Source organism: Bubalus kerabau, chromosome 8 (genome assembly GCF_029407905.1).
Source record: "Bubalus kerabau isolate K-KA32 ecotype Philippines breed swamp buffalo chromosome 8, PCC_UOA_SB_1v2, whole genome shotgun sequence".
In the NCBI taxonomy this organism is placed as follows: Eukaryota; Metazoa; Chordata; class Mammalia; order Artiodactyla; family Bovidae; genus Bubalus; species Bubalus kerabau.
The window spans coordinates 18139002-18165898 of NC_073631.1; the positions used below are offsets into that span (position 1 = coordinate 18139002).

Sequence of the window (26897 nt, forward strand, 5' to 3'; positions counted from 1 at the left end):
GGCCGGTTTCTCTATTGTTCAGCTGCCAGTGTTGGTGTGGGGGGATAGAGGCTATGGTGATGGCTCCACCCCCCTGTGCATGACTCAGCAGTATCGCCTTGCTTCCATGGCTGCCCAGCTTTCCTTCACAGGCGTTTCCCACCACAGTCTCCTCCCTCACATCCCACTCTCCGCAGTCAACAGCAGCCCTCCTCCTGGGATTGCTCCACAATCCCTAAACTCCAGCTCCCAGCCACTGCAGCATCTAGGGTATGTATGGCTGTGGCAAGGACTGTCTGATTCCAGGGTATGTATGGCAGCAGCAAGGACTGTCTGATTCTCATTCCATTTAGGCTGCCACAGATCAGCTGTTTCACTCTCAGCCTTACATGTTTCTCCTCTGACTCAGCAAGTTGCCCCAGTGTGGGGATCGGACCCCTGCTTCAGTTCCCCCACCCCTGAGGGCAGGTCCAGTCCTACTCACACTTCTGTTTTCCCACTAGTTCCTTCGTCCTACTGAGTTTTGCGTGGGTCTATATATTCTTTTCTGCTGGTCAGGTACTCCTGTCCATTCTCAGCTGGTGTTCTGCATGCTCTTCTGTGTCTGAAGGTTTATTCCTGATGTATCCATGGAGAAAGATGTATTCCACATCCACCTACTCCTCTGCCATCTTCTTCCTCCCCCTGGATTATATCTTTAAGTAGATAATGTACCAAGGATGTGTGGATACTAAGTCCTTTGCATATTTGAGAATGTCTTCCTGTTACATGGATTTTTGAATGACAATTTGCTGAATATTTAAGTCTATGGGCGTGTTTTTCCCCTCAAAAATTTGGGAGTTTTGCACCATTTCTTTGACATACGAGGATACACAGGAGAAAGCTGCCTAATAATTTTTTCCTTGCATTTATGCCTGTTTTTTTCCATTTAACATGCTTGGTTTGTCCTGGATACTTAGAGTTTTGTTTTGTTTTGTTTTGCTGTAAGTGAAGTTCAGAATCTCTCAACACTGCCCCATCTATTTATATTACATTTTTCTTGGTTGTATGTGAGACCTTTAAATATTTTGATGCATAGCCTTCATTTCAGTGCATTTTCCTTTATATCTTTGACTTTGTTTTCGGTTTCATTTGTTGTATTCTGTCTTGAGAAATAAGTTCTCTGTTGGCTCTTCCTTGCCCATCTTTTATAGCTCTCAGTTTCTCCATAATTGCTTCAATCCCTTCAGTCTCTAAAAAACTACAAAATGGTCCTAGTTAGCTTAAGATTTTCTTTTTTGTAGAGTAAGCATTCAGGTCTGTGCTTTTCCCTTGTCTTTTGCATCCTGTGTTTATAAATTTTTTCCCACTACAAGGTTTTATGTAGGTTCCTTTTATTTCTGCTTTTTAATTTTTAAATAGAATCAATTCCAGGTAGCTTTGCTTAAAAATTATGTAGATGAAAATCTCTTTTTACCTTGTGTGTGTGTGCTCAGTTGCATCTGACTCTGTGTGACCCCGTGGACTGTAGCCTGCCAGGCTCCTCTGTCCTTGTGTTTCTCCAGGCAAGAATAGTGGAGTGGGTTACCATTTCCTACTCCAGGGGATCTTCCTGACCCAGGAATTGAACCTGCATCTCCTGTATCTCCTGCATTGGCAGGCAGATTCTTTACTACTGCGCCACTTGGGAAGCCCTTTATTACCTTTTACGTATAGATAATTGTTTTATTGCACCATTTGGATCTTTCCTTTAAATTTTGAGCTAGACATCTGTGCTGCTGCTGGCTGACAGCTTCTGTTTCTAGTCATTTAGTTACCTGAGAGAGGTAAATTGGGGAACTAGGACCTTGGACAGCTGCAACTAGGAACTTTGTCTCTGACTTTTTAATTTTTTTTTTTTTTTTAAGACTCTAGGCAGTAGAGGGGCCTTACCAGATTGAAGGCATATCATTCAAATTTGTTGTTGCTTTCCATTCTGTCAGGATTAATAGTTCACCTTAAGAAGAGGCTGGGTTTGTTTTATGGGTCAGAATATTTTTCTCTGCATAGTTACCTTTGATCTATAGTGACTGGACATCATTTTACATTCTCATCAGCAGTATATAGTGATCTAGCTTTTCCACATCACCAACGTTTGATGGTATCACTACTTTTTATTTTAGGCATCCTTATGGGTAAGTAGAGATATCTCATTGTGGTTTTAATTTGCATTTTTGCTCCTGCTGAATGAAGTTGAACATTTTCTCATGTGCTTGTCATCTGTACATCCTCTTCAGTGAACTATCTGTTCATGTCCTTTGCCTATTTTCTGACTAGATTGTTTATTTATTTATTTATTTTTTTGCTGTTTTAGGATTTTTTAATATATTCTAAATGCTAGTTCTTTGTTAGTTATGTGATTTGTAAGTATTTTCTTCCAGTTTGTAGCTTATCTTTTCATTCTTTCAGTAGGGTCTTTTACAGAGCAAAAGTTTATCAATTTTTCCCTTTTATGAATTGTGCGTTTGGAGTCAAGTCTAAGAACTCTTTGCCTAGCTCTCAATCTCAAAGATTTTTCTTCTGCAACTATAAAAATTTTTCTCATGAAACTATAAAAATTTTATAGTTGCATGTTTTACATTTAAGTCCATGTTTTACATTTGTGGTTTATTGGTGGTTTAAGTGCTCAGTTGTGTCCGACTCTTGCGACCCCATGTATTGTGGCCCGCCAGTCTCTTCTGTCCGTGGAATTCCTGGGGAAGAGTACTGGAATGGGTTGCCATTTCCTTCTCTAGGGGATCTTCCCGACCCAGGGATTGAACTCGGGTCTCCTGCACTGCAGGCAGATTCTTTACCAACTGAGCTACCAGGGAAAGCTGCATGTTTTACATTTAAGTCCATAATCCATTTTGATTTCATTTTTATGTGATATATGAGATTTGGGTCAGGGTTTAATTTTTGCCTAGAAATATCCAGCACCATTTATCAAAAAGTTTATCTTTTCTCTATTTAGTTGCTTTTTGTATCTTTGTCAAATGTAAGTTGAGCATATTTAGGTGGTCTGTTTCTGGTTCTCTCTATTCTATTCCATGGATAGATCCACAAGTCTGTCCCTCCACCAGTACTGTAAAATTGATTTCAGTTCTTCAGTACTTGTTTTCAGTAGCTTTATGATGTCTTGAATTCAGGTTGACTGATTCCTCCTACTGTGAGAATCAGAGGGAGAATCAGAGAAAACATGAAAGTTTCAAATATAGCACCTCACATATAGTGTATTCATAAGTATTTATAATTGTGTCACTGTATAAGATTCATCCCAGCTTTACAAGGAAAGTGTTTGGGGGGAAAAGTTTTTGAAAATCATTTTAATGTGGTTTGAAGGGAGAAATATATTTTGAATATGTAAATGACACAAGTAAATACGATAATCCAGAACAGATTTATAAATACTAGACTGACAACCCTAGCAAGATATGATATAAAGTACTAAAATTAAAAAAAAAAAAAAAACACTGAAAGTCTAGGATTTTAGGGGCTTTGTTGTGAATTTCACCGACTTTCTTAAAGCCTGAAGAACTGGAGGAACGATTTGCTCATGTAATAAAGGGCTTTGAAGTCTTGGTGAGAAGGACATTAGTGACCAATGGAGTGACTGAAAAGCAAGCATAGGAAAAGAGGAACATTTATCTACAAGGGTAAAAGATCAGTCTGCCCTCAGTTTCAGCACCAATGGGAAGACCATGAGTGATTTTTACAGAGTTTTAAGATGAGAGACTGTACTCGGTCAAGTTGTACTTCATGTATAAAGGCAGTAATAAACATTCGCCAGCCTGCAGAAGTTTAGAATATAGCACCAATGAGTGCCATTGCAAAAATTACTTGCTGAAACCCAGCCAACAAAAATGTGACATTAATGAAGAACTCACCTTTAGAGCAGCTGTGATAAAAGAACTATTAATGAGCATAGAATCCAATTTAAAATATATTTAAGATCAAGCAGTCATGGGAATTCCAGTGTAATTTATAGAATATAATCTATGTAAATTTTACAAAATAAAAGTAGTTCACAAAAACTGATTGCGTTGGAAGTGTGTGTGTGTGTATGTGTGTATGTATGCTGATTTACACATTCCCAAAGCAAGAAATCAATCTAAATTTGAACTGTGTAATAAAAATAAGGCCTCAGATTGCTTTATGTTTTTCATAATCTTTCTCTTTACTGGGATTGTTTAGAGGAGGGAGATCACATCATACATGTTTAGCTGATGTTCAAAGTTAATTTAGATTCATTTAATTTTCCTTTTATTCTATAAATTCAAATCTAATTTAACATGTTAAATCTTTAAAGTAACATGACTAATATAATCCCAATTCTGTAAAATGATAGTACAGTGGTTAAGAGTCTGACCTCTTGTTTCCGATTGCTAGTATGACCCAGGGAAGCTTACTAATCTCTCTGTGTCTGAGTTCATCTGTAAAATGGGATTAATAGTCCCTAGTTCATGATTTGTTGGTGATCTATATAAAGCTGTTATCAGTACAGGGCTCAAATGTTAGGTACAATTACCTGTTCCTTTCATCTCTGTTATTCATAAAGATGTTATTCATGTGTGTAAGGGTACTCACCATGTGTTAATGGTAATTGTTTCTAAGTGATGGGATTTGGGGCAGTTTCTTTCTCAGGTAGTTCTGTGTTTGCTTGATTTTTTTTTTTTTTTTAAACCAGTAAAGAGCACAAAACTGTTCCTTAAAAAATGAAACTGAATTTCAGTTGTTCCAGCACTTTTGCATCTAAAATCTATATTTTTTAAGTCTCCTCAAATGATTCTGATTATGCATCAGATTTGGAAAGTGATTGGCATTAATAATTTCCCTGCACTCTGTTCTGTTTAGTATATATTGAAGCCCCTAGAAAGTGTGGTTTGGGTAAGCTATGTCTTCCTCCAGTGTGGTCTACTTCAGCACTCTTGTCAAGAATCTGAAGAGACGAGGGTGATGATTTTGGCCAAAAATTGGAGTGAGGCTTGGGGTACATTCCACTGACATGAAATAGCTCTTTTATGCCAGGAACAGGAAAGAAAAGTGAAGGTATACAGAAATTTAGTCATAAGACAGGAGCCCTTGAAAGGAAATGGGCTAAAAGCAGTAGGGATAAGTCAACCCATGCCGGCTGAAACTTCTCTAGACAGGAAAGGGTAAGACTATGTCAGGCATCAAACAGCATCACAAAATATTTTAAAGTTAAAAACAAATTTCATAAAATCAAGAAGTTAACTTTCCTTCCATTCACCCCAGAACAGGTGTCTTTCTCAAAAAGTGCCACCTCAACTAAGAAAACCCTGTCCATAACATGTCACTAGCTTTCTACAAATAATAAAACCTCCATGCTTCCAAAGTAGGCTTGTTTTGAAGCACAGAATCTTGGGAAATGGTTGGGTAACAGGTTAGTATTCATGCTTACTGGAGCTCGATCAGCACTTCCTTCACTTCAGATAGTTGCTGTGATGATAGAAATAAGAATTTTCTCTGGCCCTGCAGTCCTTACATCCTCTTCTCAGTCACAGTGCTTCTTGTCTGAGTGTTACTATTATTGAATACCATTGTAACTATTGCTTTCCTGTACCTGGAGTGGTAGACTCTGCAGCCGTGGAAATTTCAATTGGATTTGTTCCCTTCTGAGGCTGTGACGTAATTATATTTGGTGTTAAGATAAGGAAAGTCACAGCCAGTACAAAAAGAAGAAAAAGTCAAAACTACTGTGTTAGAAGACAGAGTTGAGTGTCAGTGGGAGAATCAGATAACATGGGGACTTGGTTGCAGTCTGACTCCTAGTCGATGTCTTGGCTTCTTAAGTGTCTGCTAGTGTTACCTCAGTAGCTTTCCTCCTGGTTCACCACTTCAGTATTACCCTGCCAGTCTTTCTATATTTACCATAAGAAATTTGGAGTTACGATACCTTTCACTTACTTCTCTCAGCTTGTTTTCAATTCATGGTGCTTTCAAATCACTAACCTCAATTGTAGGTCAGGTGTTAATGCACACTCCACATAATAGCAAACAGAATTGAACAGACGTTTTAAAATGTAATCTCAGACCAAGATTCTGGTTACAGCAAAGTCTAAAGAACAGGGCTTCAAATAATCTAGAAAATTTTAGAATTTCAAAAAGAAGCACTTAAAGCAGGAAAGGTATTTTTCCTGAAATAGTAGATTACACCTCTTGAAATCTGAATGGAGATAAGGACAGCAGGAAGAAGAATTTGAGGGCCCTGGCCCTCAGGGAAAACAGCAGGAAGACTGGACAAACTGATTTCTGCTTTCCTCTGGGAAATTAAATGGGGGAAGTTGAGCAGGACATCTGTACTCATCTATACTTTATTACCCATGAACTTAAAGTTACAGGTAAGATAAAGCAAAAGAAGTAAACAAGTGCCTGCTCGTTTCATATTGGTAATTTCCATCTCTGATATTGAGCAACTGTATTCTCTACTTCCCCTTAGTGTCATTCTTTGCAAATTGGAATTACTATTCAAAAGAGGTCCTGAGATACAAGATATAGAATAAGCATAGTATAGACCCAGGAATCAAACCAGGGTCTCCTGCATTGCAGGCAGATTCTTTACCCTCTGAGCTATCAGGGAAGCCCCATTGGAATAAATATTTCCATATCAAACATACATACAGTAAATATGTATTAAATTGATAAAACAAAAGGTCATATGAAAGTATTTTTATATAAAGCTTTTCCTAATAAATATTAATATAGAAAAATATGTAAATCATAAATGCAGAATTTAATATCTTGAAGACAACATCATGTAGCCACTACTGATTTGTTTTATCTGATTATAAAATACTTTCTTTTTATAGGTGTTTGAATAACATATCTTTTCCCATCCTTTTGCTCTTAACTTTCTGTATGTATTTAATGTATGTCTCTTGTAAGCAGTGTATACTTGGGTTTATTTTTCTTCTAGACTGGTAGGTAATCTTTATCTTTGAATTCGAATTTTAGTCTTTTTACAGTTAATGCCATTGCCAATAAACTTGTGTTTAAGTCAGTCATATTACTATTTGTTTTCTTTCTGTCTCATTTATTTTTATCCATTTCTTCCTTTTTTCTTGCCTTGAAAATACCTTTGATTAATGTATTAATCATTAAGTGTTGTTTTATTTTTTTCTGTTAGAGTTTTACTTACATATTTTTACTTTTTTTTTAATGATTACAATAGTCCTCCTTTTATACTCTCCTAGTCTTTTACAGTCTGATATTAGTATTTTTACACAACAAAATGATTTTAGAACACTTAAACTCCTTGTAGCCTCACAGTTTTTGTGCCAGTTTTATCATTTATTGTAATGATAATAGTAACAATGTCTTGTGGGAACATTTTAATGTTTTATCTAGCCAGTGTTCATTTGGATTTACTTAGCAATACATATATGGAATCCCAGGTGGCACTAGTGGTAAAAAAAAACCTACCTGCTGAAACAGGAGATGCGTAAGAAACCTAGGTTCGATTCTTGAGTTGGGAAGATCCCCTGGAAAAAGGCATGACACGCCACTCCAGTATTCTTGCCTGGAGAATCCCATGGAGAGAGGAGCCTAGTTGGCTATAGCACATAGGGTTGCAAACAGTCTCATACACATCAATACATACAGTAACTTTTTATGGTTCACCTTCCTTCTTACAATTCTGAATTTTCATCTAAAATTCTTTTCTTTCTGCCTGAAGTACTCCTTTTAGTATTTCTTTTAAGAATAAAACTGATTTTTGTTTTTTAATCTTTTTCAGGTTTATTTTTGAAGGCTATTTTTGCTAGATATAGAATGCTTTCTTTGTCTTTGATTTTTGGCAGTCTTGCTGTGGTTTATCTTGGTATCATTTTCTTTGTAGGGGTGTGTGTGTGTGTGTGTGTGTGTGTGTTTTATGGAGCCTCCTGAATCTGAGAGTTGGTAGTCTTTTGTCTGTTTTAGGAAATGTTCAGTCATTTGTTGTTCACATGCTCTTTCTCATCAATCAGTTATCTTTTTTTCTTCAAAGATCCCAGTTAACACATATGTTAGACCTTTTTATTCTGTTTCTTATGTTTCTTTTGCTCAGTTCTTTACTGACCATCTTTGTCTCTTTTTGTACTTTAGTCTGTGTAATTTCTTCTGACCTGGCTTTTGGCTTATTAATTTTTCTCTTTATCTGTGTTTTTTCTATACCTTATATCTTTGTCTTGTCATTTAACTTATTGACTAACTAAAAGTTATTAGTAGGAAAATCTCTTACCTAAGTCTCCTGTGGGTCTGTTTCTATTTCCTACTATTTTCTGTCTTCATTCAAGGTTTTAAAAATTTATAAAAATTTATCACTATAAAAAATTATAGTGATAATTTGAAGTGCTCCATAATTTTTTACTTCTCCAGAAGACTTTTATGTTTTGCAGTTGGGCTAGGGCCAGATCACCCTAATCCGTCAGTGGTTAAGATGATTCCAACTTGGGCTTCAGTCCTGGTGAAAGTTGGCCTAATTTCTGCTCCATCCTTGTTCCTAGATTGTGGCTTTTCAGGGTCCAAATAAAAGCCTGGGTGTTTTCCAGAACCTCTTCTCTTAGGCAGATGTTGGGCTCCATTTTTTCCTTACCTTTTTTGCCTTAGCTCTTCTTTTCTCTATCAGAGTCAGCGGTTGTCTTGAGGAATGAAGCCACGCTAGATGTCCAGCCCTCCTTTCTTGGCTTCTTTCTGTTTCCAGATCTTGCCTCCCCCAGCCCTCTGCAATTCTCACGGCCTTGATATCTTAGCGCTGTCACCAGATTTATATCTTTTTACATTTTGTTCAGTTTTGCTGGTTGTACCACATGAAGTTGTTTGTTGTTCCAGTGGTGATCATTGGTTTGTTTATTTTACAAAATATTTCAAAACAATTTTTATTTTGATGGTCATATTTCCCAGACCCCTGCCTTCACTACACACGTCCATTGTCCTGTGCTGTTAGTGGTGAGTGGGTAAAGAGTCTGAAAAACGCAGTGGGAAGAGCGCTGACTTTTTAAGCAGACAGACTTGGATTCAAGTCATAGCTTTTATCGATTGTGTCAGCCTGTGCAAGTTAGGTTTTTAAATTTTTCTGTTTTCTTTTTTAAAGTTACTTATTCATTTTATGGCTGTTCTGGGTCTTTGCTGCTGCGTGAGGGCTTTCTCTAGTTGTGTTGAGTGGGGTCTCCTTTCTCGTTGTGGTGCGTGGGCTTCTCGTGGTGGTGGCTTCTCTTGTCGCAGAGCACAGACGCTGGGGTGTGCACGCTCCGGTACTTGCAGCACGTCGGCTCGCTCAGTACTGTGGTGTGCAGGCTTCAGCGGCTGTGGCCATGGGCTCAGTTGCCTTGAGGCATGTGGAATCTTCCCAGACCGGGCGTGGAACTTGTGTCCTCTGCATTAGCAGGCAGATTCTTAACCACCGGACCACCAGGGAAGTCCCAAATTTCTGTTCCTGTTCTCTTGTCTGCACAGAGGTCACAGTGAGAATGAAGAGTGAAATTAAAACTTTTTTCAAGTGGAATGAAGTGTGGACTGCATCTGGCATGTGGTCGATGCTTAGCAAACATTTAAAAATATTATCTTGGGGCATTGGAAACTATAGATTTAGGACTGTTCTCATAGGAATTTATAAGTTCAGCATGTAGTGATTATTAGCAAACCCTTAAAATGGACCCGTTTGGTTGTCAGGCAGTTCAGCAGGCCTTTATCCAGCAGCCACTGTTCCAGGCACCCCCCTTAATCCTAGTGATATGTGGAAGCTGTTCAGGGTCTTGCAGTCCAGTGGGATAACAGTGAACACCCTCAGCAGTGAGCAGAGGGTGGCCGCATCCAACGTTGCAGTGAGCCCCAGGCATTGGGGCACAGGGGTTGGCAACCTTTGTCTTTAAAGGGCTAGATGAGGCTTTGTGGGACAAACTGCCGCCTCTGCCTCTACTCAGCTTTGCTGTTGTAGAGCAGAAGCAGCCGTTCTCCAAATTGGGCCTGGGTATGTTCCAGTTAAACCTCATTTACAAAATCAGGTGGCAGATAGGTTTGGCCCAAAAGTCCTGAAACAGTGCTGACTCTAGCCTTCACAAGCTAAGACTGTTTCTTATATTTTTAAAGGTGGTTTAAAAAGGAAGAAAGATAATATACAAAAGACCATCTGTGGTCCACAAATCCTTAAGTATTTTATTTCTAATTCTTTATAGAAAAAAATTGCTGACCCCTTATTAGAGTACGTAGAGGAAAAAAGTATATATAAGTACTTTGATAGCAAAGAAAGAAAAAGAATGTGGCAATCTGTCTTGGATCCATGGAGGATCTTGGTGAGAAGAATAGATAATTCTGTGTGCAAATAGAGACATATTTACCTGTGTGCTGCCCCAACAGTGATCCTCCTAGTTGCTACTCATTTATTTTATCAAACTGTCCATAATGTGTGTTTCAGCAGCAAATAGAGGGATGAAAGTTAAATACTCTTAGAAATGTTCTCCTTGTAAAGGAATTATCATTCCAAGATCAGGAAGATCTCCTGGAGAAGGAAATGGCAACCTACTCTAGTATCCTTGCCTGGGAAATGCTATGAACAGAGGAGCCTGGTGGGTTACAGTTCTGCTGCTTCATTCTGTCACTTCATTCATGTCCAGCTCTTTGCGACCCATGGACTGTAGCCCACCAGCCTCCTCTGTCCATGGGATTCTCCAGGCAAGAACACTGAAGTGAATTGTCATGCCCTCCTCAGGGGATCTTCCCGATGCAGGGATCAAACCTGCGTCTTCTGTCTCCTGCATCGGCAGGCAGGTTCTTTACCACCAGCACCACCACAGTCCATAGGGTTGCAAAGCATTAGATGTGCCTTAGCAACTAAAACAACAACATCAGTAACATAGCTAACAGTTACCAGTCCTCTTGGTATGTGTATTACTTTATAATTTATAACACCGTAATAATTTTTTTCTTACAGAGATACATTTTCGGGAAATGGCCTCTAAATCTTGGCTGAATATTTTAACCTTCCTTTGTGGATCAGCAGTCGGATTTGTTTTATGCTCTCAGCTACTTAGTATTTTGTTGGAAGAACAGAAGGACATCCAGCCTAGTATTCTTCATAATGATCCTCATGCTAGGCATTCAGATGACAATGAACAGAATCATCTAGAAGGACAGATGAACTTCGATGCAGATGCCAGCCAACATAAAGGTGTGGTTTACTGTATTAAGGAGTAAATAGAAACTGTATTTTTCAATATGTTTAATTGTTGAGAGAATTAGAAAAAGTTGCTTACATGAATCTTGTTATATCACTGTATCTTTTGATGGAAATGAGCTTAACTCCAGATATTAAATGACAATTCTTGGTTTGCCTCAGGAGAAAGAAATTACTAAAACCCAGATTTATTTAGGATGTAAGACATTAATTTTGAATTTATTTTTAAATAGTTCAGAAAACATAACTTGGAGAAAGACAAAACTTTCAGATTAGATTTAGTTCTAAAAATTTTAATTTTGTTTTCATGGTTCATATCTATGTCTGGTTTTTGCTGTTACCTTGTTTTAGTCTTTTTTTTTGCTTAGTGTTGTTTTCCTAGAGAAACTCAAGAGGTATATATAAATTTCAATTTACTGTTTATCAGTGTCTGACATAACTACTCTTTTCTCCTTTTGAGAGGCATAAAACTGTTAGGGAAGTAGAACCAGGCATGTGTTACATCGATATGATGTGACTTCACTTTCCCCTGGTCCTCTGCCTCCGACCAGGTGTTCCCAACCGTGTCCTCTCCGTGCCCCTTGAATGCTGCTTTGCTCTCAGCCTCTGTTCTTTGGCTCTTTCTTTGCCTGTGTGATGTCATCAGTCCTCATAATTTTAGTTTCCATCTGTTCCTTGCTGTCTTTCCCTTAACCTAGTTCCAGACAGTATGAGAAGGCATTCACAATTCAAAGGTCTCTGCAAATGGTGATTTATTTGACAGAAAATACAGTAGCTTGAAAAAAAGGTTGGAATTCTGGGATGCAACGGGGTCCCACATTAAGGGGTGTTTGTCTTATCTTTTTGGCAGTAAATTGCTTCTTTCCTACCTCTCAGTCTAAGGTTGAGGGTGAGGTACACATCCTGGTTATTTTATGAACTAGCAAGTACATGCATACAATGACAAAGTGTCTTGTGTGTGAGTGATTCTGTGACAGTGGTTCATCTCTGAGCAGCTGTGTTCTTACCATAGTGCAGTTTGATTGCTGTGCACTGGCTCTGCACCGTTACTAGGCTCTAGTTGTTCAGTGGGAGCCAGGCTTCTCTACTGGTAGGCTGTTCTAGATCAGCCTCACTGCAGGCACATAATTTAGGACCTACTTGTCCTACTTGATGGTCTGCAAAATGTAGGTATGCTAAAGGTTTCTCACAGACTTAACATGTAAATCATACTCCTTCCTTTCTTTTACAATCTTAAAATGTTTTCTTCCTCCTATTTTTATATAACTCACTACTTTCTGCCTAAGTCATGGTAGGTGCTTTCCTCTGCTTACCAATCAATCCTGTTTCTCATAAATGTTGACAGTCTACTTCTTTGCCGTTTTTTAGGTTACTTCTCTCAGTCTGTAGCATACTTCCCCTAAATCAGACCTTCAGCTATATCCATGTACTTGCACTCAAGCAAACTTCACCGTGTCTTTTGTCCTTTCTTCTGGTGAATTTCATTTAAAGACCTAATTTCTGCATCGTCTCTTATTTTTCCTGATAGTGCCTTATATCCCCTTCTTCTCTGTTCTAGCCAGCTTCCCATTCACTATTCTGTAGTCTTTATCAGGCATTACTTTACCCCTCAGTTCGTTGAAACCTTTACACATACTTCTGTTACATCATCTCTTAATATACAGCGAGTATTGATTTGCATGCCAAGTTCCCATGCTAGAATGAATTCTTCTGTGGCAAAATATGTGTTTTATTCATCTTTTAATCTCCTTTACCAGCGCATGCCCATCACAGAGTAATGAATGAGTGAGTAATTGAAAGAATGAGAAACGCTGTCTACCAGATTGCAGCTGTAGGGAAAAGGATGTCTTGCTCTATGTGAAACATATTAAGGATTTCTGCTCCCACCACAGTCCTTCCCGCCCAGGATTTGGCGTATATGTACAACTAGGAGATTGAACCCCTCCTCTGTATGAAATATGAATGCTCTCTGCCTGAAAAGAGGGCAGTTTTGTCTGGTTTTGGATTGCAAATTCTTGATATTCAGAGGGACAATTAGAATATTTTCATCCCCTTCCCAGCATTTCCCTTTACTCGCTCTCAGTCAGTTAACTAGAAATGTATGCCTCCAGTTGTTAATTTTTCACAGGACTGAGCTTTTGTAACTGATTGACCTTAACTTCAAGGACATTTCCTCAGCATGCTGCCTAGAGCGTTGCTACACAAAGTGCAATTTTGTAGAGTCATGCTGGTTTGCTCTACAACTAAAAAAGTATTGACCTCAGAATTAAACAGTTAGAACCTTTTATGGTAATTGGACAATAATTTTGTGTAAATCTAAACATAAAAACTTAGGGCTTGTGTTTTTTGTATTTATTTTTGAAATTTTATTTTATTATTCATTTTTGGCATGTTGCAAAAGTATAGGTCTCTAACTACTGGAAATAAAAATTGATCCTTCACCAAGCACTGATCTGGAATCTCATAGTTGGAGTCTTTCTCTGGAGCAGTGTTACTCAAAATGTAGTCCTGGCCCAACAGCCTGTGAATTGTTTGTTAACCTGTCTGCATCCTGATTAGAAGCTTGCACCAGAAAGTAACTCAGTTAAGCTTACTGCTTAGTTAAATGGACTTTTTGGTAGATTGTAGCAAGACTTCCTTGATGAAAGAAGTAAGATGTTGCTTTACTTTTTTTTTAATTGTTTGTTTTATTTTTGGCTGTGCTGGGTCTTCATTGCTGCTCATGGGCTTTCTCTAGTTGTGGCGCATGGGCTTAGTTACCCTGAGGGATGTGGCATCTTCCTGGAGCACGGATTGAACCCATGTCCCCTGCATTGGCAGGCGGATTCTTGTCCTCTGCACCACCAGGGAAGCCCAATGTATTGCTTTATATTTTGGCATAAGCTCCCTGTTTCTTTGCAAACCAATACTATGAAAAACACTGCTCTTGACAATCTTGGAAATACTACCTCTGCTTGTTCTTCTGTTCTGTTTCTGGTGGAGTTGCACTTTGGAATGAGGTATGTTACTGTAAGAAATTATCTCAGCTTTGCATTAACTCATCTTTTTCGAACTGGGGAAGTCATGAAAATCTTTTTAAAATCACCTCAGGGTACTTGTAGAAATGCATAACACAAGATGTGGACTCCGAGATGAACTGCCACTTCATTAGTCCGTGTTTCCTGCCCTTCAGAAGCTTATTCAGAGCAGTGAAAATTTCCTGTCAATGTTGTGTTTCTTTCAGCTGAATCACTAACAGTAGAGAGGTATATAGAAGGGGGAGGGGAGTCTTTTGAAATTGTTCAAGAAAATGTCTTCTTTGGTATAATTTATTTTGAATTTACAACTATGTAAATTAACTTTAAGCAATTTTTGTTTAATAGATGAGAACACTGACATCGCTGAAAAGCTCTATCAGAAGGTTAAAATTCTTTGCTGGGTAATGACAGGGCCTCAAAATCTAGAAAAAAAGGCTAAACATGTCAAAGCCACATGGGCCCAGCGTTGTAATAAAGTGTTGTTTATGAGTTCAGAAGAAAACAAGGACTTCCCTGCTGTGGGATTAAAAACCAGAGAAGGCAGAGACCAACTGTACTGGAAAACAATTAAAGCCTTTCAGTATGTTCACGATCATTATTTAGAAGATGCTGATTGGTTTATGAAAGCAGATGATGATACTTACGTTATACTAGATAACTTGAGATGGCTTCTCTCAAAATACAACCCTGAAGAACCCATTTACTTTGGGAGAAGATTTAAGCCCTATGTAAAGCAGGGCTACATGAGTGGAGGAGCAGGATATGTACTGAGCAAAGAAGCTTTGAAGAGATTTGTTGAGGCATTTAAAACAGACAAATGTACGCACAGTTCCTCAATCGAAGATTTAGCACTGGGGAGATGCATGGAAATTATAAATGTAGAAGCAGGAGATTCCAGAGATACCACTGGAAAAGAAACTTTTCATCCTTTTGTACCAGAACACCACTTAATCAAGGGTTATCTGCCGAGAACCTTTTGGTACTGGAATTATAACTATTATCCTCCTGTAGAGGTAAGTTTAGAAATTTTACTACTGTATAGGTACTTTGACTTGTGTTTATTTAAAAAACTAATAATGTGATGTTCTTTAGTATCAGTAGTCAAGAATCTTCCTTAGTCTTTTTATATCGAATGGCAGTATAACAGAGCAGATGAACAAAGGTGTCGGCAATAGTAATTCCAATAAATACTAGTATTGCTGCATGCCTGGTGCTAAGAAGATAGCAATAAGTATTGTCAAGTTCCAATTCTTATAAGCCTTACATTCTTGATGAGGAGGCATACAATAAACAGGTGGACAAGTCCAGTTATAAAACGATTTTAGGTAGTGCAAGTGCCCTGGAGAACAGTGGAGCCAGGTAAGAGGATGGAGAGTGGCCCAGAGTTGGAAGGGATACTTCAGTTTGGGCAAATGAAGAAGGCTTTGCTAGAAGGGTAACTTTTGAACAGAAACCTGAGTGAGGTTAGAAAGCAGGCTATGGGAAGATCTAGGTAAAGAGCCTTCTCATCTTTAGGAACAATGCCTGCAAAGATTTTGAGGTTCAGAAAGACCTAGGTTCAAAGCCTGCTCTCCCACTTAATAGTTGAATGACCTTGGATGGACAGAATTTGCCTAACCCCGGAGTTTCCTCATTTGTAAGATGGACCTGATCTACCTGTCTTATCAGTGGTCATCACGATACAGGACAGTGTCTGTCATGCAGGGAGGACCTGAAGTCCTGGACCTCACTTGACACTTAGCTTACGTTCCTGAGAATTTTGTCTAAAAAAATTATTAAATATTTCAAATGCACAGCTAAGTATTTGTGGATATACTGTTTTGTACCCACCAATGACTGGGTATGCACACACAACACAACCAGCTTTAGCAGATATTAGTCTTTTGCCACATTTGCTTTAGATTTTTTTTAAAAAAACAAAAAGGTGTAGAAATAGGTGAGGCCAGTGTCCTTGCCCCAATCCATTTCTCTTAGCTCCTTCCTGAGAATTAACCACTGTAATGAGTTTAGTATTTATCATTACCATGCGTGTTTTTATGTTTTTCCTACATGTTTCCTATTTGTAAATAATACATAGTATGTTGTTTTGCAGGTTTTTAAATAAGTAGAGTTGTACCATAGGCATATTTGAACATATGCTTTTTTCATGCAACATTAAAATTTATCAACATTAATATATGTCTCTGCTTCATTAATTTTAGACTGCTGTATAATAATCTAATACATGAATATACTGTAACTTACCCATCCTCCTGCCTGTATATATTTAGTAAGCTGTTGCCATTTTTTCACTATATGAGCATTACATCAATGATTGACTGGAGACCAGGAATCACAGAGTCTAGCTTTTAGACTCAGTTCTGTTATTGATTAATGTCTTGAGGCAAGTTACTGGCACTGTTTACCTTTTCTCTGGCCCTGAGGTCCAATAATACACTTTATGGTACTGTTCTCTTCTTTATAAGCCATTGTTTTCAAATCACCATCTAAAACAGTGGTTCTCAACCAGGGGCTCTTTTTTGCCTCCCAGAGGACATTTGGGAAAATCTAGAGACCATTTTGGTTGTTTACTTAGTGGTTGCTACTGGCATCTAAAGGGTAGAAATCCACAAGATTGTAAACTTACTAGATGCTGAATATTCTACAGTGCACAGGACAGCCCCTCACAACAGAGAATTATCCAGCCCAAAATGTCAGTAGCACTGAAGTTTCTAACCTTGACCTGAAACATCTGACCTGAGCTTTTAAGTTTTCAGCTTTAAAAAGAAATTTTAAAGCAAATTACTACTTTTTCAGCTCTCAACCACCAGTGTGTTCCTGGTACTTACACAGAAGTGATAGCTAATCCTTAACGGTAAACCTACATTTAACAAGTGACAAAACAGACTCAAGAGAGTCACGTAACTTGACTATCCTGATGAGTAGCCTTGGCAGTATTTGCAATCCCTCTCTGATTTTTAAAGATCTTATTATTTCTATCATGGCCACTGCAGTCTGATTAATCTTATATGTGCTCCCCAAAGGAGTGTAGAGTGTATTAGAGTAAATATATTTTTGTTGGGATAAATTCCACTTGAATAAACAAACATTTTAAAGTTCAGTTTTATGTAATGAGGTTCTTTGAATCCATATGCTAGCATCTTACTGCTATTATAGATGCAAGAATTTCCTAAACTGTAAAACACATGTATTCCCAAGTCTGACTCTTGATAGTCTGTTTTGGTTTGGTTTTAGTGAGGTACTACTTGGGATGCTTTTTCAGTGCAAAGTTTTTTTAAGCTATCCAGGATTACTTGACCTCTTCCCATCTCAATTCTGTACCCCTACCATACAAAAATATACCTACACTCAAGAACATTACAAGTACATAATAATGAAAACACCTAAATGCATGTAAGATTTCACTAAGAGTTTTTGATGTTGGATACACATAACAGTAATAGCAAAGGAGCATAATAATTGTTATTATTTTTAACCAGTAAGATATCCCACTTGGCCTTTAAAAGTACTGCCAACAGTTCCCACCTGCAAATAAGGTACACCTAATAATATAGTTTATATTAACAAATATTTACAGAGCACATATTTTATTTATTTTTAGTTGTATCATGTTTTTGTTTTTTTTTTTTTTTTCTTTTGAACTTTTTGTTTTGCATTGGGATATAGCTGATTAACAATGTTGTGATCATTTCAGGTGAACAGCAAAGGGACTCATCCATACATGTATATATATATCCATTCTCACCCAAACCCTTCTCCCATCCAGGCACATATCTTATTTAAATTGTACTAGCTTTTTAAATGGATGGGAAAATTTACGTTTATTCTCTAAAAATTTATAAGTTATTTTAAAATCTGTAAAACAGACTTGTAAGTTCCAAAATTGACCCAGCCTAATTTTGCCTCTTCTCTCTCAGGAGGTTCTATATAAACCCAAAGTGAAACCACACTTCTGTTATTATTCATCATTTAATAAATTGTCTTCTCTCTAAGGGAGTTGCTGTTTGCAAAGCTGTCCTGAATCTCATACATACTTGCTTTCTTTCCTTAGTAGTCACTAAAAATACAGTGTGGGAAAGATTTGTCTGTAATTCAACATTATAAAGCAGTTATACTCTAATTTAAAAAAAAAAAAAAAAAAAAAGAAGCTCCTAAAAAGAAGATTTTATCTAGCAGGTTAGGGTGTGAAATACTGTAGTTAATCAAAAAGTTATGTTCTTATATTAGTTGTTCAGAACTTTTCATGCTGTTCCCTTTCACACTACCTTCTCACTTAGAAGTGAATCTGTTCCTAGGAATGAAATCTTTTCCCTAGGACTCCAGTCTGTTTCCTAGCAGTAGATTTTTTTTCACAAGAAAATTTTGAAGTCAGTCTTAATACAGCAGATTTAAAATATAGTGGATTTTCAGATATTAAAAAACATTCCTCTATGTGTGAAATTGCCTTTTTTATAGGTCAGAAATGATCAAATGTGGTTTTAGCATATTAATTCTTCAGTTTTATTTATATTACCTCTAATCCATTTGAAACTTAGTGTATATGGTTGATGTACAGAACTCCTGATTTTTCCAGATTGTTAACTAATTATTCCAGTGCCATTTATTAATAGTCCTTTGTTCACTGCTGATTTAAAAATACCTCCATTATTATCATTCACTATAGCATTACTTACAGTGGGGTCGATATCTGAGGTTTCAGTTCTGTTCCATTGTTCTATTTGGTTTTGGCTCAGTACCATATTGTTTTGAACCTTGTAGCTTTACAAAGTCTTCAAATTATTCATCTAAGACTGTGTCTTTTCTCCTTTATTGCTCCCTCTCTTTTTCTTTTAAATTGTTTTGGCAACTCTCAAGTTTTATACTTGTGCATAAACTAATTACTTTAGGAACAATGGATATCTTTCCCCATTATTTTTTAAATTTCCTTTTAGGTCCCTTAGTAAATTTTTATAGTTCTATTCAAGTAAATCTTTACTTCTTAAATATCTCCTTAGGTTTTTAGAATTTTTGTTACTCTTGTAATTGGTTTCTTTGCTTAATACTTTTAAACTAGTGTGTATATGTGTATATATATGAAAGCTCTTTTTTTTCCCCTGCTGCTGCTGCTGCTAAGTCGCTTCAGTCGTGTCCGACTCTGTGTGACCCCATAGACGGCAGCCCACCAGGCTCCCCCGTCCCTGGGATTCTCCAGGCAAGAACACTGGAACATCTTTAAAATCTGGCTCTGTTCCTGGATTTTTTTTTATTTCTGGTGATTTTTCACTCAACTCTGTTGAGTTTTGGGGGTATCCATGATCATATGCAAAGAACTAGGTACTTTGTTTCTAAGGATTATAACTATTTTATTATATTGCCTTTTATTGCTTATAAATATTAACTAAATAAATAATAAATAAAAAACCGTTATCATTAAGCAGTTATCCTGGCCATCCAGTAAAAAAAAAAACAGCACAATGGAGTATAACATAATTACTACAGTAAATCTAAGCAAGATATTATTATAATATTTCAGAGTTATATAAAATTGCTTCCAGAGAGAATCCAGGAATTTAATACTAACCGCTTTTGTTCTACTCTTTAATTTACTATGCTGCTACTAAGTCATTTCAGTCATGTCCGACTCTGTGCGACCCCATAGACGGCAGCCCACCAGGCTCCCCCATCCCTGGGATTCTCCAGGCAAGAACACTGGAGTGGGTTGCCATTTCCTTCTCCAATGCAGGAAAGTGAAAAGTGAAAGTGAAGTCAGTCAGTCGTGTCTGGCCCTCAGTGACCCCATGGACTGTCCAGGCTCCTCCGTCCATGGGATTTTCCAGGCAAGAGTGCTGGAGTGGGGTGCCATTGCCTTCTCCAAGTTTACTATGCACTGGCCACTATAGTAGCCACTAACCACATATGACTATTGAGCATTTGCAGTATGACTTCTGAAATTTAGATGTGCCCAGTAATAGAAGTCATACTTGATTTCAAGGACTTAGCACAAATAAAAAGAATGATTTCATCAATAATTTAGAAAATATTGATCACCTATCTAAATATTAAAATAATACAGATTTATTCAGTTAAAACAAATTAATTTCACCTATTTCTATCTACTTTTTAAGTATGACTGCTGCATTTTTTGGTTACATATATCTACTGAATAGAACTGGTTTGATAATCACAAGTTGACTTATCTGTTTACTTTTCATATTTATTTCTACTTTTAAATTCCCTAAAAATGTAAAAAGTAGACACCAGATAATTTTTCAGTGTCTACATGTTGGTCCAAGAAACCCATCTATTCAGTGTTTGTTTCAAAGGAGTTTAGAGAAAAGGCCAGAGAAAATACAATGGACAATTTCTTTATGATTTTTACTGCATTGTAAGCTGCATACTTCCAAACATGAATTATTAAATGTTTGATTTAGTGGATCACTATGAATCTTCTCTGGGAACTTGCCTGACTATTTTTCTCCGTGGGTCATTGCAAAGACGGTAGATAGTCTTAAGTTTTCTTGGAGTTATCTGAGTGAAACAGTCTCCAGATGCCAGTTTTGACCCTAGAATGACCTTGTTTCTGACTACTTAATTCTGGGACCAGTTTTTTAAATTCTCTTTTATTCCTTTTTTATTCTTTCCTGCTTTTGTATTTTTGTTGTTATTTTGTTTCTGTCTTCTTTGACTTAACTGCTCTCATGCCAGCTCAGAAATCTATGAGAATTATATAACTGAACAAAAGTTTAACTGAGGGCCACCTGAATGTGATTATTCTGACAGTGTAAGCTGACATTTATTGAGTATTTACCACAGGTAAAGCATGGTACCAGCCATTTTATACACATTGTCTCCTCTAAGTAACCATCTTCTTTTGCACGTGGCGAAATTGAAGCTTATAGAGATTAAGTAACTTGCCCCAGATTATACACTAGTAGGCAAAATACAGGCTCAAACCTAGGTATGACTTAGCACTTCCTCTTTTAAAAAAATACCAGATTGTTTGGGTTAATGTATCGATGAAGTTTTAGCTTGCAGATACATTATGGGCAAGGCTTTGTAGTCAATGTTCTAAAGGTGTCTTTCTCAGGCTGAGCCAAGCAAAAATTTATAATGAGAAAATTATGAAGAGAAAGCAAAACTTGGAGAAACAGAACTTTGTCCTTTGTATAGCTGACTCTTTCATTTGAAGAAGTCTCATGGTTTTCTAGGTTTGGTGTTTTTGGAGGGGCGCTAATCTATAGGGTATGAGAGAATTTTATTTCAGTTAGATATACTTCAGCAATTTCATGTTTGATTTTACATTGTTGGGAACTCTGAAAACGCTTGGTTTCTTTCATGGGTCTAATAAAGCATGTGGCTCTGCTTTAGTTTGCCAGCTTTAATGCTTTGATTCTGTTAAAACTAGTGTTTCCTTTTTTATCCGTATGTTAATATTGTACGTAATAATATGCCATTTATTAATAATGCCTGTTTCTGCTACTTTTTTAGGGTCCTGGTTGCTGTTCCGATCTTGCAGTTTCTTTTCACTATGTTGATCCTACAACTATGTATGAGTTAGAATACCTCGTTTATCATCTTCGTCCGTATGGTTATTTATACAGATATCAACCTGCCTTACCTGAGAAGATGCTAAAGGAAGTAAGTCAGATATACAAAAATGAAGATACAAAAGTAAATCAGGAGCCCTTGAAAGAAAAACATAAATGAACAGAGGTAAAATGCCTAGTGTTGCACTGAAGAAGAACCTCTCCACTTCTGATCGAGAACACTGGAACCCCAGTGAGGAATTCTTTCCAAGTGAACGTTCCATGTTAGAAACCTTTCGTATGAATGACTGTAAACTGAAGCTTTAAGTGCGCTGTGAAGTCTGTTAAAATGTGTTTTGATACAGTAATATATATATGTATAAAAAAAACTTGTGTTTTTAAAATGGTGGCCAGGCAGAGGGACTAGAAGAGAGATTTGTTGCCTATTCCTGACCACATGTATTACTTTCACTGGGCAATTAAAAGTTAAATTTGCTAAAACTACACTGCACCATGTTAGTAACTCACACACGATGCTAAACAGATCTGCCTTAAAGAAAATTTAGAAGGAAATACTGTTGCTCAGTGTTGTCTGTAGACTCAGAACATGAGTTTATATTCGCAGTATGATATAAATGAACCAACCACCCCCTGACACACACACGTACAGTTTTTGTCTAATGAAAATTTGCTGTGACTATTTATAATTGGTAGTATTTCTTCCAGAAGAAGGTAGAATAAGAATGGCACTTGTCTTTAAGTGCATTAATAAAACCACATTTTGAAATTATCATGGGCCTTGACTGTATTATATACTTCATTCTAATAGTTAATCTTCTGCGGAGTCCCCATTGCCTCTTTTCTAAACATGCTTAACCATTCTCAAATGCCATTTCAACTATTAATATTTATTTACTGAAAGCATTAATAGCATTCTATAAACATGCATTTTAAAATATTTTATTCCTAGTTTTACCCGTTGTTAATTATGGGTAACTAATGAATAGTAAATTTAATGCTGTTTGGAGATGCATTTCTTATAATAGTGCTATTCTCAGGAATCAATAAGTAACGTTTTTAATTGATTATTTAAAACTTTGTCCAAATACATAATTATAGTTCCTTTCTTTCTCATTCTGTTGAGAGATGAGAACTTGTTTGTGCCTTGCATAACTTGTTTAAAGCAGAGATTTGAGATTCATTTTTCGGTTCTGAGGTGGCTGTTAGTTACACTGGCTAAGTAATTTGTAAGATTTTGACCAGAGTTAATTAAAAACATTAAAAAATGCAGAATGCTTAAACAAACTGAAATGTGTCAAATATTAAAAGACCAAATGCTTAATTTATGAGTAACACTGAATTTTGATGCTGACTTCTTTGAGGATGATTGTTTTTGTCATTGGACAGTTGGAATAGACCAGAATACCCGTTCAAGACTGTCATCAAAAACACATAAATGTTTCATTCTAATTTTAACCCTCTATTTCATCTAACCCTCTATTTAAAGAATTTCTGGAAGGAAAGAAAATGTTAAATTTTAGTTGTTTTTAGCAACTATCATCTGAGTGTATCATAACAGAATACACCTTCTATATGATTATCTTAAATGTTACAAATAATTTACATTTCTCTTATGTTTTATCATAATGCTAATTTTATGTGGCTGTCATGCCATTGATTCTGCTGCTTAGCTACATGGTTTATATTTATTGTGCCAAAATATGTCAAAACCAAGACCTCTTTGTGTTGTGTATTTGAGAGAATGTTCATCCTAGTGGCTAATGATGGCATTACTCTGTCAACATAGTGAAAACTTACCCTAGTTTTTACCTATTAAATTGTGTTTTGTTATTTTCTTGGTGATATCAGCTGCCAAACTTTCAAGGCGTTCTATTCTTTGAGCAACTCTTTACCTTGGTATGAATATGAATTTACTTGCAGTCCATATATGCTACTTTTCTGTACTAGAATTATAAATTGTTTACCATAAACATCCAAAAACCTTAAAATTGACTCATATGAAATCAGCATTGTGATGAATCCTGAGGTCTGGAGTGGGACCACCTGGGTTTAAATTCTTGTTCCGTCACTGGTTTTGTAGCCTTGAGCAATTAACTTAATCTTAACTCTGTGCCTCAATTTCCTCATCTGTAGACTAGGGACAGGACAGGAATACTACCTACCTCACAGGACTTTTATGAGGATTAAATGAGTGACTATGTGTATGGGTTTTAAGAACACTGTTTGTCCCAGAGTGTGGAGTGCTAAGTGTAAAGTTTTTTTTATTATTCTTTACCTTGGAGTGTATTTATTTTACATGAGTGAGAAATCTGCTTTAATGAAATCGGATATCAAAGGAAATATTTCATACATTTCTTATAATAAGTAATAGCTAGTTTTTATTTGATGCCTACTATACACCAGGTAATGTGCTTAGATACTCTGTGTTAATCCTCACAAATTGGGGGTTACTCCCATATTATAGATGAGAAAACTGAGGCTCAGAGAACTACAGTCATTTTTCCACTGTCAGAAAGTTAGTAAGTAACAGAGCTAAGGTTTATATTCAGAGCCTGTGTGTTCTTTGCACCATGTCAGCCTTGAGGTTAATCATGTAACATTACTTCCATTTTTACTTAATGACATGTGACATCTGATACATTGGCCAGTAGTTGTCAAATTAACCAGCCAAATTGTCATAATGATTCTTAAATTGTGGTTCATATACTTTTGCCTGGGAACTTGTTAAACTGGAGGTTTCAAGACCCCAATTCCAGAAATTTTGATTCTTTCTTGGGACCCAGAAGTATGCCTTCTCCCAGATTCCCTTGGGCACCAGTTCTCAAAGTGGTCCCAACCCGCAGTGGCAGCATCACCCGGGAACTTGTCAGTAATGCGTCCTGGAGCTCACCCCGGACCTGCTGAATTCTGAAACTCGAGTGGTGGAAGCAAAGAATTATGTTTAAATAAGCCCTCCAATTCCCCACTAAACCTGGTGATCATATGCAAATCATCCTTATAACACACTGAGGATTACTTCCCCTTAAGTGTGGTTATCTTTCAAAATTTAGATACAGCATAGTATAATGTAGTTCTGTACTATGGATCTAATATAGAATCACACTATATTAGTAAAAGACTAAAGATAATATAAATATATTTAGTAAGAGACTAAAGATAATATAAAAGGTCAGTGAATCATTTGTTTGACAAAATCCTTTAGCTGCTTCAGGGTGACTAATATCAGGGCCCACAGTAAAATATGAAGTTTAGTAGTTTCATATTAGGGCAGAAAATGTTCAGTAATTGCTAGTTAAGTACACATTAATTCATTAAAAGCATACCTAAATGAATGTCATCAAAAATGTCCACAATTGGTGGTAAAAAAAAATTTTCAATAGAGATAGTAAAGTACTATTATATAAAATGCAGAATGTTTTTCTGCTAATTCTATCAAAATTCATCACTTTCAAGGATCAGTTGACTGTCCTATAGGACGTAGTAAAGCAAAAAACTCTCCAAGTATTTAATAGAGCACATAAAACCAGATTTGATGAGGATAATGACTCTCTTTTAAATGAAGGTTTTTGTCATCTGGGTAAATGACTTTAGTATGGTCCTAAAACAGGCTTCACTGTCTTTTGTTCTCCAATAACAGTATACTTGTATTGCAAGTGGGAAGTTTGTAGATGATACAAAGCAGATTTTTTCCCAGAGTTCAGTTGTTTTCAAATGCCTTGAACTTCAGAGGAGTTCCTGTTACATGTAAGAAGATTTGGAAATAAATGACTGACCAGTTTTTAATATTTTTAAAAGTATGGTAATTGAATTTGAGCATTAAATTTGCTAATTGGTTATTTTCATAATTGTTTTAAGTATTAATTTTTCACTTCCTTGAGCCTGTTATACTGTATTATTACCAGACTGAGGCTTGAAAAATCCCTCATTTGATAGATTAGATGAAATCCACCCTTTTATTCATTTAAATTTTCATTTCTTTAGAATATTTTACTTCTTTAGAATATTGACAATTTCTACTTCTTTGTATTTATTGCCCATCTTTATTTCCTTGATAACTAACTTCCGCTTTCTAATTACTCCTAATGCTGCCCTCACAAGATTAATTCAGCTATTCTTAGTGATTAGAGTTTGTATATATCACTTACATAATTTTATACCTATTGATATTGTTTCCCTATGAGATTGGAAGTAAAAGTTTGTCTAAGAACAATGCCTGCTGGCTCTCAGGATACTTGACCTACTTAAAAGTCTACAATTTTAAACTAATTTTAGATATTCAATTAAATGAAGTAAAATTATTTTAAATTATTTGGATTCTTCCACTCCCCAACTTCCCTTTTTCTCAAAAAAAAAAACAAAAAAAACCCCTCATTTGCCTCATTTCACTGCTTATTTATAGTAGGCTTCACAGAAGCGTACTTAAGAAATCTGGGAGACAACCTGTGGTTTATGTTGGACTAAATATAACCTCTGTTAATTAAAAAGATGGCTTATGTTTATATATTGGAGTTGAAATAGAAATTTTAGTTCAGATATGAATGAGAAATTTTATAAATTCTATTTAGAGAAACCAACTCTAAAACTAGTTTCACAGTTGAATAGGGCTCTGTTTCAACTCCTTTACCTCTCTAGTTTTTAGTTTATATCAGCAAAGTTTAAATAACTTTACAGGGCCCTGCAGCGATCCATATAAAGTATATTATTAGAGGGGAACTAATCTTACTGCTAAGCAGTGTGTTATATTGCCCAGAGAATGTTTGTGTTTTGGAATTTAAAAATTATGTAACGTAATAGTATCATGAATGATTTTAAAATGTCTGGTGACTTGCTTATTTTAAGTGATCACCAATAAGTCAGAAAAAATGTATTTTTAAATGTTTTTTAAAGTGCCTTTTGAACATTTTTAAACAATGGATTTAAAAAACTGCATAAAATAAATTACCATTTTAAAGCTGCTTTATCTGATTATTTTTAACTGATGTAAAAGTTGTGGGAGAAACATTGTCTTTAACGGGTAGTTTTGGGGTTATTTTACCAAAAATATTAAGCAGTTTTCCCATCAAAGTTATTCAATTTAAATAGGCTTAAATAATTTTTACTGCAACATGTTATTTTTCTTTAAAGCAACAAAACATTCCACTTCTGATTTTGAATAATCTACATTAAAAAAAACAGAAACACTTATGCTTTTGTCCAGGTAAGTGTGTA

At 36.4% G+C, this 26897-nt stretch overlaps 1 protein-coding gene across 6 annotated transcripts in view; it reads left to right on the top strand.

The window, feature by feature from the left end:
* The window catches only part of C1GALT1 (core 1 synthase, glycoprotein-N-acetylgalactosamine 3-beta-galactosyltransferase 1), a 49915-nt gene extending 23271 nt beyond the window's left edge, over positions 1-26644 (top strand). For all 6 annotated transcript variants that reach the window (XM_055589808.1, XM_055589810.1, XM_055589811.1 and 3 more), the window contains 3 exons: positions 10904-11140; positions 14509-15176; positions 21631-26644. In XM_055589808.1, the coding sequence (XP_055445783.1) occupies positions 10921-11140; positions 14509-15176; positions 21631-21849 (1107 nt within the window). In that variant the 5' untranslated portion in view covers positions 10904-10920 and the 3' untranslated portion in view covers positions 21850-26644. The remainder of the gene's footprint in view (positions 1-10903; positions 11141-14508; positions 15177-21630) is intronic.
* The last annotated feature ends 253 nt before the right edge of the window (positions 26645-26897 follow it).